Here is a 16691-nt window from a genome sequence, read left to right as displayed (position 1 = left end):
GCTGCTTTGTGCTGGTCCATAAGATGGCGGAGGGTACCCAATACATGGTGCTGCTTGGGAGTCCCAGTACTATAAACAAACAGGATACCCAGCTGGTCATACGTGAAGATTTTTGGAGCTCGCCCTCTCTCTAATTGGTCGCTGATGTCCTTGTTCTGTGTCTCTGTCATTTTCCAGCCGGAGCAGGAAATGTTTGTGCTGGCATCTCAGCTTCCTGAGATCATCTCCTCTTGTAATGCACCCAGATCTGGTGTGTCCCTCATGAACCATCACCTCTTGAATTTCTGAAATCTGTTCATCATCCAGCATGTCTTCTGTGACCTGAACTACCTGCTCCTGGGGAATGTCTTGTGGATTATGATCAGCATCATCCGAGGTTATACTAAAATCTCTGCTGGCATGTTCACTGTCTGTGTTTACCTGCGGTTGATACAATGGGCAGTGGTTGCTCTTGAGGCATATAATAATAATCTTCATCATAAGTCATCATCACTGTCACCATACATCATGATGTGATTCTTCCCTGTACCTCTGTTGCTTACTGGGAGATGATTTTCCTCTGAGGTGCAACAGGTTTCAGCGGGATCCTCAAGGGGTAAATGGTCACATGGTACACAGAAGATTACGATGTAGGATCTTGCTCTTTCTACTCCTACCCTGCTCTGGCAAAAACTTCATATATTGGCATGTTTTTTCCCCCACCACTGTCGAATGACTTTGTGGATACAACTTTCCCAGTGATGCGAAGGTTTCCCTGTCCCACCTCTGGGTGTCATATTTTCTTACAACACACGGTCACCTTCATGCAGCACAGAACTTTTTGTCTTGTTGTCATAGTTTCGTTTACTTCTCTCCGAGCATTTCTTTGCATTTTCAGTTGCAATCTTATATGCCTCTTGCATTTGTTGTTTCCATGTTCTCATATATTCTTGGTGGTGAGCCGTTCCTGTTTCAGGGGTCAAACCAAACAGCAAGTCAACAGGCAATCTTGGTGACCTCCCAAATAAGAGATAAAACGGAGAGAAGCCTGTGACTTCACATCGAGTGCTGTTGTAGGCATAAATGAGCTTTGGCAGTGACTCTTTCCACTTGGATTTTTGACTTTCTGTGAGTGTTTTCATCATTTGCAACAGTGTACGATTCATTCTTTCCACTTGTCCGTTACCCTGTGGGTGGTAGGGTGTTGTTCGTGAGCCCATCACTCCACAGTTTTTCTTCAGCTGTGCAAATAACTGATTCTCAAACTCACCTCCCTGGTCATGGTGAATTCTCAAGGGGAAACCAAACTTCAGTGCATAGTCATTAAAAATCTTATCGGCAACAGTCTTGGCAGATTTTGAAGTTGTAGCATAAGCTTGTGCAAATCTTGTGTAGTGGTCAACAATCACCAGTATGTATTCATATCCACCTTTGCACTTGTCTAAATGCAGGAAGTCAATGGATATTAACTCAAATGGCTGCGTTGTGATAATGGGTGTTAGAGGGGCTCTTGTTTCTTTAAAAGGCTTCTTCTGTTTGAGGCAGGTACAGCGATGCAGCACATACTGCTCTATGTCTTTCTGCATATGTGGCCAGAAGAAACGATCTCTAACAAGTGATGTCGTGCGCTCCACACCTTGATGTCCCATTTCATCATGAAGTTGCCTCAAAACAGTCATTTTGTACTTTTCTGGTAACACAAGCTGTTTCCTGGTGACGTTTTCCGATGTAATATTCCATCCTCATCTAAGCTGAGCTTGTCCCAATCCCGCAGGAGACGCTTACTCTGGACACTGAATGACTTAAGCTCTGCTCCAATGGGTCTTTTGTCAGACTGTTTACAGCATATAACAGGGCCAATATTTGGATCTTCTTTTTGAGCCTGAGATATAGCTTCCCTTGACAAAGAAGTTGATGAGCTCTCATCTGTGACTTCACATTCCACAGCCATCACAGACCACACTGAATCTGTAACTTCTACTGCCTGGACAGTGGCTTGTATTGCGGTTGAAGACATTTCTTCTGTGCATTGTTCAATCACAGCTTCTATGTTACAAGGCATCCTTGAAAGTGCATCTGCATCACAGTTTTCTTTGCCGGGGCGATATCTGATGGTCAGGTGGAAATCTGCAAGTTCAGCAACCCATCTGCAGCTTGTGGCGTTGAGCTTGGCTGTTGATAACACATAAGTGAGCGGGTTGTTGTCAGTGTATACAGTGCAAGATGAACCAATCAGATAGTCCCGAAATCTCTCAGTAACTGCCCACTTCAATGCTAGAAATTCTAGCTTTCCTGAATGAAAATGGTAGTTTTTCTCTGCTTTGGTTAGGGTGCGGGATGCGTAGGCTATCACACGTAACTTGCCCTCTTGTTCTTGATACAATACTGCACCTAAGCCTTGGTTAGACGCGTCAGTGTGCAGCACAAATGACTTATTAAAGTCTGGGAATGCGAGGATAGGTGGCTCAACTAGACAGTCAATCAATTTTTCTAGAATATGTTGGTGTTCATCAGTCCATGTGATTGTTTTGTGTGCAGGAACACCCCTGTTTTTACCTTTTGCTCTCCATGTCTTTGTGTTCTTCCCCTGCTGTTCACTCGATTCAGGTCCCCCTTCAAGCAGAGCATACAAAGGTCCAGCAATGCGAGAGAAATTTTTAATATACTGTCGGTAGTAGCTCAGGAGGCCCATAACTGTTCTCAGCTCCCCTACAGTCTTTGGCTTCTTCTCCTTTAAAGCTCTGACAGCAACAGTATCAGCAGGATCCATTTTACTGCCCTCTGCTGATACAATTCGTCCAAGGTAACGAACTTCACACTTAAACATTTCACACTTACTTGGCTTTAGTTTGATCCCATACTGTCTCAATCTCTGCAAAACTGTTCTTACGTCCCCAACATGGTCCTCAAACGATTTGCTGAAAACAAGGGTGTCATCCAGGTATGGTATACAGATCTCATCTCGCAGACCTTCCAGACATTCCTCCATGCATCTCTGAAATGCAGCTGGCGCATTCATGAGGCCAAATGGAATTCTTATCCACTCATACAGACCCCATGGTGTCACAAAAGCTGTCATGGGCCTGCTGTCTTTTGCCATGAAACCCTGATGATAGGCCTTACCTTGATCCAAGAGCGAGAACCAGGAGTTTCCTCCAAGGCCATCCATGATGTCCTGCACTCTGGGAATAGGCTGACGATCTGGCAGAGTCCTTTTGTTCACCTCACGGAAGTCGATGCACAGTCTCAGGGTTCCGTCCTTTTTACGAACACAGACGACTGGTGACGCATACGGTGAATTGGACTTTTTCACCCAGCCTTGTGCGATGAGATCATGCAGGTAGTCTTTCATCTCCCTATATAGAGGTCTGGGCACAGAAAGGTAAGTTTTTGCAACAGGTTCAGTGTCTTTTAGAGTTATGCTGAGTTGGAGTTTCTCAATGCAGCCAATATCATTGTCTGTTTTTGAGAAGGAAGCTGACTCTTCTCTCAACATTTGCTGAGCTACTTTCTTTTCTGGTTCATTGAGGTGGCTCAGATTCACAGGTGGGTCCCATACATCGTCAGGGGCTTGGTTGTTATCAACTCTGATATGATTCATTGAGGCGGGAGGAGGTGAGTGGCAACCCTCTAAAATAGATGCTGGATAAACTGCCTGAATCTGCTGGACAGTTCCGACCACAGTTTTTCCTGCCAATACAATGTCATGATCTGTGGGGTTCTGCACACTGACAGTAATTAATGGCTTATTATCTTTTGCCACTGTTACAAGAGTGTCACAGAATTGAAGCCCTTCAGTCCAACGGGGATTCACATCTGGCTCAAAGATGAGAGTCAAATCTTCAGGTGGTGAAGACATATTAATAAAGCACTCGACTTTTACAGATGTGTGTTTGGGTACGTTGATTATTTCTTTTTTTGTCTTCACAACATACTCTCTATTTTGTTCAACTCTTACTTGTTCAACGAAGGCTTGTGCTTGACTTGGTTTGAGGTCAGGGAATGCTGCTCTCACTGTGTGACTGAGGCGTTCTCTCTCAGTTGGATTGGAGTGTCCTGCTTCACTGTCTATGATGAGATCAATAACATTTGAGCCAATAATGGGACAAAACAACTTGTTTCCCTTCATGACAAGTGTTGGAACAATAACTTCGGTGGTGGGTGCTTCTTCTGGGGCCAATCTGAAAGTAACCTCCACCCAACCTGCATATGGCATGTTTTCACCATTTGCTGCCACTATGTCTAGTGTCTCTGCACTCTCCAAAATTTCAGAAATGTCTCTCAGTCTTGTGTCCTGTAAATGTTCATATTTCCACTGTTCATCAATTATTGTCACTTGAGAACCAGAGTCCCACAAAGCTTGAACCCTCTCACCTTGAATGTAGCAGTGGATTATGTGTTTTTGTCCTACCAGTGGAGCCACATTTGTTTGTTTTTCTCTTCTTGAGTGAGTGTGTGTAGTCATACATGCAGGTATTTTACATTTTTCTCTGTGCACAGTCCAGTTGTTAACTTGACATGACTTTGAACAATAAAGCTCTTTTTTACATGATGAGCATTGCTTCAGTCTTATCACATCACTCTTCTGTCCACAGTGAGCACAGAGCTGGGACCGTTCTGTGTGACTGGTCACTCCCTGTCCCTCGCGAATGACCTTTCCTCGTTTAAAGGGTCACCTGCAAAATGTCTCTGTCCTCTAGCTCGACATCCAGCCGAGAAATGCTCGCTGCTGCCACACCTGAAACAGTGGGTGCAGTAGTCCTCAGTCCCACGCTGTCTGCAGCCAAAACATCTCCTCATGTGTCCACGGTTTGGTGGTGGGTAGTTGCGCTGTGGAGCAAATCTTTGCTGATACTGGGCAGTCTCACCTCTTTGTCCTGAGCCTGGTGGAAACCAGTATCTCTGGGGCAGGTTTTGTGCTTGATGACCAGCAAACTGTTGAGCTGTTTCACCATCCTGCTCTCCTGCTTGAGCCTTGTGTTCTCTGGACATGTACTGGGGCTGCTGCATACACTCTCTTATATGAGACACCTCAGCTTTAAGATCTTTTAGTACAGCCATTTCTGATCTCATTTCTTCAAGTTGGGTCATGACACTGAGAGAAGCTTTACTTGTGTTTTGTTGAGCTGTTGGTTTCTCATGCTTCTCAACAGGAGCTGTACTGGACTGTGCTGAATGAATGCTGACAGGTCGTTGTTGCCCCAACTGTTTTTTTTTGTTTTGGCTTTCTGCTTCATATGCACAGGCTCTGTTAAGTCTCTCAAGTAGCAGTTCATCAGAAATGTCACGTTGTTCAAGATATGGTTGAAGGTCACGTTTAATGTTATCATTTAGGAGCCCCGTTGATACAGTATGAAGAAACATGTTCTGCACTAAATCTGGATCATACTTGAGACCTGACTCTGCCTCCTGTGAAGCAAACAAAATCTTCTGTCTAAGGTCAAAAGCACGAATCAGGAAATTCTGTGGGGTCTCTTTAATGCCTTGAACCTCAGATGTTAGTTGTTTATAGAGTTCAGTTGCACTCTTTTCCTGGTAATGAGAGCGAAGTATCCGTCTCAATGTGGGTAAGGTCAGATTAGGTCTCCCTTCCAGATAGCTACGAACTTGCAAGCCAGGAGAGATGGCTCGGATCACTGCATCTACAATCTCAGACTCTGGAAATCCCTTACTCAGTCCATGTTCAATCTGACGAGCTAAACTTGAAAATGTGAGACGATCTTTCTGTCCGGGCTCACCTATCTGGCCAGATACTTTAAAGTCCTTATGCCATGTTGGAGGTGCATGACTATAGGGTGTGTCCTGTGTTGATATTTTGCTGGAAACCACTTTGTGAGTCTCTGTGTTCTTTTGGTCATGTCTTTTATCCCTTTTCTGTGTTGTTGACAGCTGCAAAGTCCCAACTCCTGCCACTACACTTTCTTGCTCTTTGTCTTGTTCATTCTTTTCCTCTATTATCAGTATTTCTTGTGCATTTACCTGCTCAGCTGTTTCGCTTTTTTGTTTACTTGCTCCCTGAAGCTCAGTGATCTTGTCCTTGAGGCGAAGTAAATCAGACATCCCTTTGTCCTCCAGTTCATCAAGCTCCTCTCTCTGGATGTGGTTGGATATCAGTGTAATAAGGGCTGTGCGGTTTTTGCCAGTAACATGCTCAAACATGGGGCCTGCAATGAGTAAAAAGTCACATATTTCCACTAAAATGTCTCTAGAAAGCAGGCACAAATCTCCAATTATTTCAAGCTGCAACTTCTCCATTTCTGATGAATCCATTTTCCAGCAGAGATACTTGGATGTAAACGACGTGAAGTGGTAGTTTTAGCCGTTGAGGGTAGTTAGCTGCGCTCCTGGTATGTAGGAATACCTCAAATTGCATACACTTTCCTCAGACTGCAAACGTCCTGCTGCCGTCGATCTACCTCCTTCCTCTCAACACTGGCTGGTTTTTGGGAGGGCTGTGTAGTGCTCTGGGGCATCTAATAGGGGTAGAAGCTGGTCCTGGCAACACACATCCCAGCGGTGCCTCCAAATGTTACACCCCTGTACAGCATGCTGTAAAGGGGGGAAGTGAATGAAAGAAGAAACACGCTGTTGTTGCTAGCTTTCATCCAAAAGTATAATGAATTTAGTGCATAACAAACACACATCTTAATAACAACAGTTTAAATGTCAACTTACAACTTTATATATACATTACAACTTTATATTTTACCTGTAAAGGGGGGAAGTGAATGAAAGAAGAAACACGCTGTTGTTGCTAGCTTTCATCCAAAAGTATAATGAAAAGCCGCAGGCAACAAGCTCCCCCTACAGATCAAAACAGGAAGTGCACGACAGCGAAACCTAGACACAACTAATCAATCACAGAGTTGGATTCACCTCTCTTCTACACAGCAGAACAAATAAACAATACAATATTTATGTTTTAAATACGATTTTAAAGTATCTTTTAAATGAACTTAAACTCTCTCCTAACACATAATTCTTATCTTAAGATTGTTTCTATTTTTAAATGTATTTTTAATCCTTGTACTATTAATCACTATTTTTAAACATGTTTTTAATCCTTTTGACTAGGTCATTCATTATCTATCCATTACACTGGCAGTTACTTGATAGAGGAGGAAGTGAAAGGGCTTTGAACGTATACAAAAGGGGGGAAGAGAGCCGGGATCCATGCTAGGCTAAAGGCTAACCTCTCCAGACCAGCAGTACCATCACTCCTGCTCTCCAATATTTGCGCCCTCAACAACAAGCTGGACGGAGCTACATTTGTAGAGAGAAACCCGCAGAGAGTGGAAAGAGAGGCTGCTCGCTCTGTTAAGAGCCGAGGCAGGGGATGTTCTTCTATATCAGTGGTTCTCAAATTTTTTCTGTCGGGCCCCCCTTCGGAGGACAAAAAACTTTCGTGCCCCCCCAATAACTGTGCGTATATATATATATATATATATATATATATATATATATATATATATATATATATATACATATATATGTATATGTATATATATATATATATATATATATATATATATATATATATATATATATATATATATATATATATATATATATAAATCTGTGAAAACACGAATATGCAGGGCTGTGCTATTTTATCTGATTCCATTTTGTTGTTTTTCACAGTAAAGATCAGGGGTGTCAAACTCATTTTAGTCCAGGGACCACATAAACCCCAATCTGATCTCCAGTGGGCCCCACCAGTAAAATCACAGCATAATAACCTATAAATAACCACAACTCCAACTTTCCCCTTTGTTTTAGTTCAAAAAAAGTACATTCTGAAAATGTTCACATTTAATGAACTATCTTTTTACAAAATATTATGAACCTGAAATTTCTTAAGGAAAACAAGTTCAGTTTCAACAGTAGCCTATTATGCCTCAGTTCACCATTTACACATGCATTGTAACTGCCAGATAACAGTTTATCTACAAAAATACAAAACATTCAGTCACAGCTATCTGGAACTGAACAATCTAGTATTTCACTTCATGATCAGAACAACTTGTCAAGTTCTAGAAATTATTTTAAATTTACAGTTTTACAAATTTACAATTTACAGTTAATGTTGTAATTTTTATCATTTGTAAAGTCGGCCCGCGGGCCAAAATGGACCGTCTGGTGGGCCCACAGGCCGTATGTTTGACATTGCTGGTAAAAACAATCGGAGGAGATGAGCCGAGTATGTGACGTGATCAAGTACGCTGGTGTTCCGACTGCACATTAACGATGCGTTCTCCCGTTCTCAGGAGTCTGTACTTCGGAGTCTGAACGGCCAGTGCATGTACCATAGGTATATACAGAAGATCATTATTATTATTATTATTTATATCTATGGGCCAGCACAATTTCAGTATTGTTGTACGTCGCGAAAAACAGGCCGACGTTAAAACAATAGTTCAGCTAATTAGTTCCGTGTTGAAGGACCTTTTCCTCCCAGTCCCCCGCGCCCCCCCGACATGCCTCTGCGCCCCCCCCAGGGGGGCGCGCCCCACTATTTGAGAAACACTGTTCTATATCAACAAGGTGTGTTAATGCCAGAGGTGGGTAGAGTAGCCAAAAACTGTACTCAAGTAAGAGTAGCATTACTTCTAAATAATATCATTCAAGTAGAAGTAAAAGTAGCCATCCAAAAAATGACTGAAGTATGAGTAAAAAAGTATTTGGTGAGAAGACTAATCAAGTACTGAGTAACTGTTTGATTTTAATGTCCAATTAGTTTTTTAGAAATGATGTGATCAGACAGACAAAATGTAAAATAATGTGTAAATTCTGGTACTTCCAAATAATAAAATAAAAATATGGCAGAAATAAATAACATCTTTACAAAATGACAAGTTAAGGCACAAGAAACACAAATTTCCAAGTCTCGGTTTTTCACAACATAAAGCTTTTGAAACAAATACCTGTAGTAAGGTAACGTTTTTATGTCTGAACAATGCAAACTACTTCTAGTGACAAGATATGCTGTATTTCACTTCCCTCCAAATGGCACAGGCTCAGTACATAGAAAATACCAATACAACTAGGGCTGGACCCGAATATCTGAATATTCAGTTGTTGTGGTGGTATCCGTATTAATTTTGCGATCCGAATATTCGGATACACAGTCATGTTGTAGATCCACTGGAAAAACAGGCCGACGTTAAAACAATATTTTCTCTCTGGCAAAATAAAGCATATCTAGTGTGGTACATAAAAAAGTAACGAGTCGAGTGTAGCCCAGTGTAACAGAGTAAGAGTAGAGTTTCTTCTTCACAAATCTACTCAAGTATAAGTAAAAAGTATGGCAGAGTAAAACTACTCTCAGAAGTACTTTTTTTTTCTTTTTGAAAAGTTACTCAAGTAAATGTAACTCGTTACTACCCACCTCTGGTAATGCCACATTAGCCTCTAAACACGGTTCTCAGTTGGCATAGTTCCTCATTGTCAAATGCCAGCCATTCTACTTGCTGAGGGAATTCACCAACGTGATTGTAGCCGCTGTTTACATAGCTTGGAGTGCAATGCTAAAGCTAATGCTAACGAGGCACTCAGAGGGCTGCATGACGCCATCTCTGAACTTCTGACAAAACATCCAGACAGCTTCGTAGTGCTTGGAGCGATTTTAAACACACCAGATTAAAGACGGTACTCCTCAAGTTCAAGCAATTTGTGGACTTTACAACCAGAGGAGAGAACGTGCTGGACTTGGTGTATACAAACTTCCCTGATGCATACAAAGCGACCCCCCGCCAGCCACCTTGGCTGCTCTGATCATCTTTCTGTTAAGTTGGTGCCCGCTTGCAAAACCCTACTGAAGCGCAGCAGGCCAGTGAAAAAACAAGCCAGGATCTGGCCAGAGGGTGCATCCTCAGCATTTCAATCACTGTTTGGTGATTGGGGGGTGTTCAAGACAGCAGCCTAACAGGACGATCAGACTGACGTTTGAGGAGTATGCTGAGGCGGTGACCACCTACATCGCAAAGTGAACAGAGGATGTCGCTGTAATAAAGACCTTCACTGCACATGGCAACCAAAAACCTTGGATGACTACAGAGGTGTGCTCGCTGCTAACAGCCTGAGATAAAGCCTTCAGGGCGGGAGACAAGACTGCTCTTCGCTCAGCCAGGTCTGCGCTCTCTAACGGGATCAAGGCTGCGAAACGCACCTACGCAGAGAAAATCCAGGGATACCTCTATGATACAGGAAATCCCAGATGAATGTGGCAGGGAGTCCAAGCACTGACGAACTACATGACCAGGCAGGGGGTCGATGACGACAATGCTTCTCTTCCAACAACTTCTTTGCACACTTTGAAGCATCAAACCCGACAACAGCAGAGGTCTGGTCCTCCTCATCTGGCGGGCCAGCTTTTGCCAACCAGGGTTAACCCACGAAAAGCGACAGATCCGGACAACATCCCGGGACGTGTGCTCAGAGCCTGCACTGGCGAGCTGGTAGATGTACTGACTGACATCTTTAACATCTCCCTCAGTCAGGCCATTGTCCCCAGATGCTTCAAAACATCTACCATAGACAAAGTTTTTCTAATTTTGGTTCTTTACAGTACCACAATGAATTTTAAATTAAACAATTCAGATGCGGTTGAAGTGCAGACTTTCAACTATAATTTAGTGGGCTGAAAAGAAAGATTGCATGAAAATGTGAGGGACTAAAGCACAATCCCTTCATTTCAAAGGCTCAAAAGTAATTGGACAAATTAAACAACTGAAAATAAAATGTTCATTTCTAATACTTAGTTAAAACTCTTTGCTGGCAATGACTGCCTGAAGTCCTGAACTCGTGCACATCACCAGAAGCTGGGTTTCCTCTTTTTTTAATGCTCTGTCAGGCCTTTACTACAGCGGTTTTCAGTTGCTGTTTGTTTGTGGGCCTTTTTTTCTGAAGTTTAGGCTTTAACGGGTGAAATGCATGCTCAATTGGGTTGAGATCAGGTGACTGACTTGGCCATTCAAGGATATTCCACTCCTTTGCTTTAATAAAGTCCTGGGTTGCTTTGGATGTATGTTTTGGGTCATTGTTCATCTGTATTATGAAACGCTGCACAATCAATTTGGCTGCATTTGGCTGGATTTGAGCCAACAGTATGTCTCTCTGAACACCTCAGAATTCATCCGGCTGGTTCTGTCCTGTGTCACATCATCAATAAACACCAGTTTATGCCTGAGCCATCACACTGCCTCTGCCATGTTTTACAGATGTTATGGTATACTTTGGATCATGAGCTGTTCCATGCCTTCTCCATACTTTTTTCTTGCCATCATTCTGGTAGAGATTGATCTTGGTTTCATCTGTCCAATGAATGTTCTTCCAGAACTGTGATGGCTTTTTTTTTTTAGATGTTTTTTAGCAAGTCCAATCTAGCCTTTCTATTCTTGAGGCCTATGAGTGGCTTGCACTGTGCAGTGAACCCTCTGTGTCTTCTCTTTATGGTAGACTTGGACAATGACATGCCTACCTCCTGGAGAGTGTTTGTAACTTGGTTGGCTGTTGTAAAGGGGTTTCTCTTCACCATGGAAATGATTCTGCGATCATCCACCACTGTTATCTTCCGTGGACATCCAGGTCTTTTTGCATTGCAGTTAACGAGTGCTTGCTTTCTTTCTCAGAATGTACCAAACTGTAGATTTTGCCACTCCTAATATTGTAGCAATTTTGCGGATGGCTTTTTTCTGTTTTCACAGCTTAAGGATGGCTTGTTTCACCTGTATGAAGAGCTCCTTTGATCGCATGTTGTCTTCACAGCAAAATCTTCCAAATACAAGCACCACACCTCAGATCAACTCCAGGCCTTTTATTTGTTAATTGGTACTGACATGACGAAGGAATTGCCTTCACCTGCCCATGACATGGCCTGTGAGTCAATTGTCCAATTAATTTTGGTCCCTTTTAAAATAGGGTGGCACATGTTTAGGAGCTGAAATTCCTAAACCTTTCATCCAATTTGAATGTGGATCCTCTCAAATGAAAGCTGAGAGTCTGCACTTTATGTCCATGTCTATTACATAACTGTAATTGGAATATGTTTCATTAAACAGGTAAAAAAAAAAAATCTGCTTTAGTGCTCGTCTTCTGTCTTTGGCTTAATCTCAGTCAAGATGTTTTGAGTCAGCAAGCTGTTGGGACACTTTGTTTCTTGTTGGTTGCATTAAGGTACCTAAAATAAAGTATTTTAAAAACCCAACATGTGAATATATTGCTGAATATTCCTTCACCCATGTTTGTTGAGATGCAATATATTCATGTGTTTATAGGAACACTGGTTTTAGAGAGATGGCAAGATGTGTTGATTCTGCACTTTAGTACATAATTAAATATTTTAACAACTTTAAAATATTCCGTTTTGTTACCAATTCCAGTATAACTGCCGGAGAGGATTTGAACTTAGAAAATGTCCCAATTTATATTGAAATTGAAAGATGCCTCAAAATGTACTGAAGAATCGTCACATTTTAAAAACTTTCTTTAGTACCACAGTTTTTCACACAGAAGCACAGAATGCGAAGAGAAAAAAAAGTTAAAATACAAGGACATGGCTCCAGATGAGAATTAAATTATAGGAGGATGAGCAAGTTTGCTTGAAACCAGAGAAACAGGAGGGACTAATTTAGACCATAACACCTTGGTGTCAGTAGGTACAACATAAGTATACTGGTAGGAAATCCAAATTCAGCACACAGTCACAAATTTGACCCTCCCACTACCTTTTCTCCATCGTACACTTGAAGAAATAAACCTTAAGTCTGTTGCTTTAGTGTCCACTTGGTCTGCCAAACTGCTGAACTCAATACACGAAGGAGTGAAGTTTACCAAAAGTGGCATATAGTGTGTTTGCTAAAGTTCTTTTTTTTCAAATGTACACTTAAACTTAAAATCCATATCCAACAGAGAACACTCCCCTTGGGCTTTAAAAAAGGTTGCTGCCACTGATTGTCAAGACTTAAAATTTCATTTTCATGCCTGTTGTTGGGTTCAGTATATAGGCTGAATAACTCTACACCCTCACTGAGTCGCAACAGATCAGTCACTTAGGTCCCACTCTGTGTTATGACATCATTGTAGCAAACTTCTACAGTGATCCTTTGGCTGATGCCTACAGCTTGGATGTCCTCGACCTGCACTTAAACTTCCACCTCAGCCTGCAGCACTGCATGCCAGATGGAGTCCATTGGGATGTACAGGCCTGCATGCTGCAGCACGCTGCTGATGCCACAGTTGCCTGTTCTCTCCACCTATACATCTAGAGCAGTGTTTCTCAAATCTTGGGGTGCGCCCCCCTAGGGGGGCGCAGAGGCATGTCGGGGGGGGCGCGGGCGACTGGGAGGAAAAGGTCCTTCAACACGGAACTAATTAGCTGAACTATTGTCTTAACGTCGGCCTGTTTTTCGCGACGTACAACAATACTGAAATTGTGCTGGCCCATAGACTGTATATGCCATAGATATAAAAAAAAAAATATTAATAACAATGATCTTCTGTATACCCGGGATCTTTCTGCATGGAGTTTGCATGTTCTCCCTGTGCATGCGTGGGTTCTCTCCGGGTACTCCGGCTTCCTCCCACAGTCCAAAAATATGCTGAGGTTAATTGATTATTCTAAATTGCCCGTAGGTGTGAATGTGAGAGTGCTTGTTTGTCTTTGTATGTGGCCCTGCGACAGACTGGCGACCTGTCCAGGGTGTCCCCTGCCTTCGCCCGAGTCAGCTGGGATAGGCTCCAGCCCCCCCCCGCGACCCTAGTGAGGATTAAGCGGTGTATAGATAATGGATGGATGGATGGATCTTCTGTATATATCTATGGTATATGCACTGGCCATTCAGACTCCGAAGTACAGACTCCTGAGAACGGGAGAACGCATCGTTAATGTGCAGTCGGAACACCAGCGTACTTGATCACGTCACATACTCGGCTCATCTCCTCCGATTGTTTTTACCAGGAATGTCAAACATACGGCCTGTGGGCCCACCAGACGGTCCATTTCGGCCTGCGGGCCGACTTTACAAATGATAAAAATTACAACATTAACTGTAAATTGTAAATCTGTAAAACTGTAAATTTAAAATAATTTCTAGAACTTGACAAGTTGTTCTGATCATGAAATGAAACACTAGATTGCTCAGTTCCAGAAACCTGTGACTGAATGTTTTGTGTTTTTGTAGATAAACTGTTATCTGGCAGTTACAATGCATGTGTGAATGATGAACTGAGGCATAATAGGCTACTGTTGAAATTGAACTTGTTTTCCTTAAGAAATTTCAGGTTCATAATATTTTGTAAAAAGATACGTCATTAAATGTGAACATTTTCAGAATGTACTTTTTTTGAACTAAAACAAAGGGGAAAGTTGGAGTTGTGGTTATTTATAGGTTATTATGCTGTGATTTCACTGGTGGGGCCCACTGGAGATCAGACTGGGTTTATGTGGTCCCTGGACTAAAATGAGTTTGACACCCCTGATCTTTACTGTGAAAAACAACAAAATGGAATCAGATAAAATAACACAGCCCTGCATATTCATGATTTCACATATATATATATATATATATATATATATATATATATATATATATATATATATATATATATATATATATATATATATATAGATAGATAGATAGATAGATAGATAGATAGATAGATAGATAGATAGATAGATATATATATATATATATATATATATATATATATATACGCACAAAGTTATTGGGGGGGCACGAAAGTTTTTTGTCCTCTGAAGGGGGGCCCGACAGAAAAAAATTGAGAACCACTGATCTAGAGGAAGGTTTAAATGGAGCGGCATCATTAATCATGGAAGTGACTCCTGATAGACTGAAATTACTATTTCCGTTACAACTACACCAGCTGTGCTGAATTACCACTGTTACATTAACAGTATCTTACAGTTTTCTAAATGTCACCTGCATTTTCATGGTTTGTCTCAGCTGTTTCAGTGAGACATATTCTCTTTTCATTGAGTTTATATCATGAATCATTTTCTGCCCGAAACAGCCACGTCCCATTACATTACTGACAGACACACAACATTACTAAACCTCTTACTGACAGCAGAACAACAGGTCTGCTGCTACTGAAGAGATATTTTGGCCAGTGAAAGAAACCGGAGCTGTGTGTGTGATTCCATAGATGCTGCAGGTCACTGAATAAGACTTTACATTAAACCAATCTGCTGGTCTTGAGCATTTTAAATGAAATAAAATTTTTGTTTCATTTTTTTGTGAACAATACATCACTGAATATTTTTTTGATAGTTTTTGAAGAAACCAACACTACACCTAAATTTCCATGTGATATTTTTTGTGAAATATCTTTCTTTGTGGACTATCTGCAGGCAATTTAGTGAATTGCTGTTTTATTTAAATAGTACCAAACCACTACACATGTAAATGTAGTTTTCTAGTGGTGTTGTATTCAGAGCAACACTATTATTTTCATGGGAATGAATAAAGGTTAAACTCATCTGGAAAAAGACCAGCAGACCAAGAATAAATAATAGCCTTGGTATATGCTTTTACAAGAAAAAAGTTGTTTTTTTTTTAAGTATATGAAAGTGGAAATAGGATGTATTTGAAAATGTTTGGGTACCATTTATTGTTTTTCCTGTAAAGTATGGACATGAAAGATGAAGTATAGAATGTTTTGTGGCAGCTTTTGAGACAGTAAATATGTAAACTTAATTATTTATTTTCACTTGAGAAATCCTGCATCATGGCTTACAGATATATGAAAAGACTGGTTTGTGTCTTTGTTTTTAAACACCTTAATGTGTGCTTTCATTTACATTGCCTTTATTCTCTTCCTACGTTCATACAAAAGTTATTGAATGATACCATTACGGTGAGTGCAAAGGCTCAGGTGCAGGGAAGAGATTACAGACACGGATCAAGTTTTAGAATGCCTTTATTTACAACACAGGAAAACAAGAACTGCAATTTTACCAGAAACTAGAAAACGAACCGGAATTAATACGGAACCGAATTCTCGGTACAGAATGAACCCCTCTAGTGTATGGAGGACTAAAAGTGCCAAAATTAAATAAATAAATACATCATTAAATAATTAATTAAATATGTCATTAATTAATTAAAATTGGAATTAAATATTTCATTAATTAATTAAAATTGGAATTAAATACTTAAATGTGTTATTAAATAAATATATCATTAAATAATTAAATATGTCATTAATTAATTAAAATTGGAATTAAATATGTCATTAATTAATTAAAATTGGAATTAAATACATAAATGTGTTATTAAATATGTCATTAATTCATTAAAATACCAATTCATTTTAAGTAAAAAACATATTTCATTATTTCACTATTTAATTAATTATTTCATGGTCCTTGTGTTGCAGTGGATCATGAATTAATTTTATCTGTCAACCTCGCCCGTCAAAGTCCGTGGGCGGGACTAACGTGAATCTCGTCTAATCCACTGCTTTTGTCTGCCTTGAAACCGGAAGTAGAAGTCTTTATAAACATGGAGGCTGTGTAGAGGGAGAGTCGCTGTGAACTTTCTAGAGAGTTGGTGAGAGATATTTTAGACCTTGCAGAGTATGTGGAAGCAGGACCTGCTGACCGCGAGCATGTAGCGTGTAAAGCAGAGGAATTTATTGAAGTTGTTGAAGTTATTTCCGCACTTTACGACCAAGATGTTGACCGTAGAGTG

The 16691-nt window shown here is 40.9% G+C and overlaps 1 protein-coding gene across 1 annotated transcript; it reads right to left on the bottom strand.

The window, feature by feature from the left end:
• Positions 1 to 1654: 1654 nt before the first annotated feature.
• Positions 1655 to 4444, bottom strand: LOC129348184 (uncharacterized). The gene is made up of 2 exons (XM_055007965.1): positions 2536 to 4444; positions 1655 to 2151 (listed from the first exon to the last, which is right to left on the bottom strand). The coding sequence occupies exons 1-2, from the start codon at positions 4442 to 4444 to the stop codon at positions 1655 to 1657; spliced, it is 2406 nt and encodes an 801-aa protein (XP_054863940.1).
• Between the last annotated feature and the right edge of the window lie 12247 nt (positions 4445 to 16691).

This window comes from Amphiprion ocellaris, chromosome 23 (assembly GCF_022539595.1).
Source record: "Amphiprion ocellaris isolate individual 3 ecotype Okinawa chromosome 23, ASM2253959v1, whole genome shotgun sequence".
In the NCBI taxonomy this organism is placed as follows: Eukaryota; Metazoa; Chordata; class Actinopteri; family Pomacentridae; genus Amphiprion; species Amphiprion ocellaris.
Note: the sequence above shows the minus strand (reverse complement) of the source record. Positions and strands in the feature narration are given on the sequence as shown.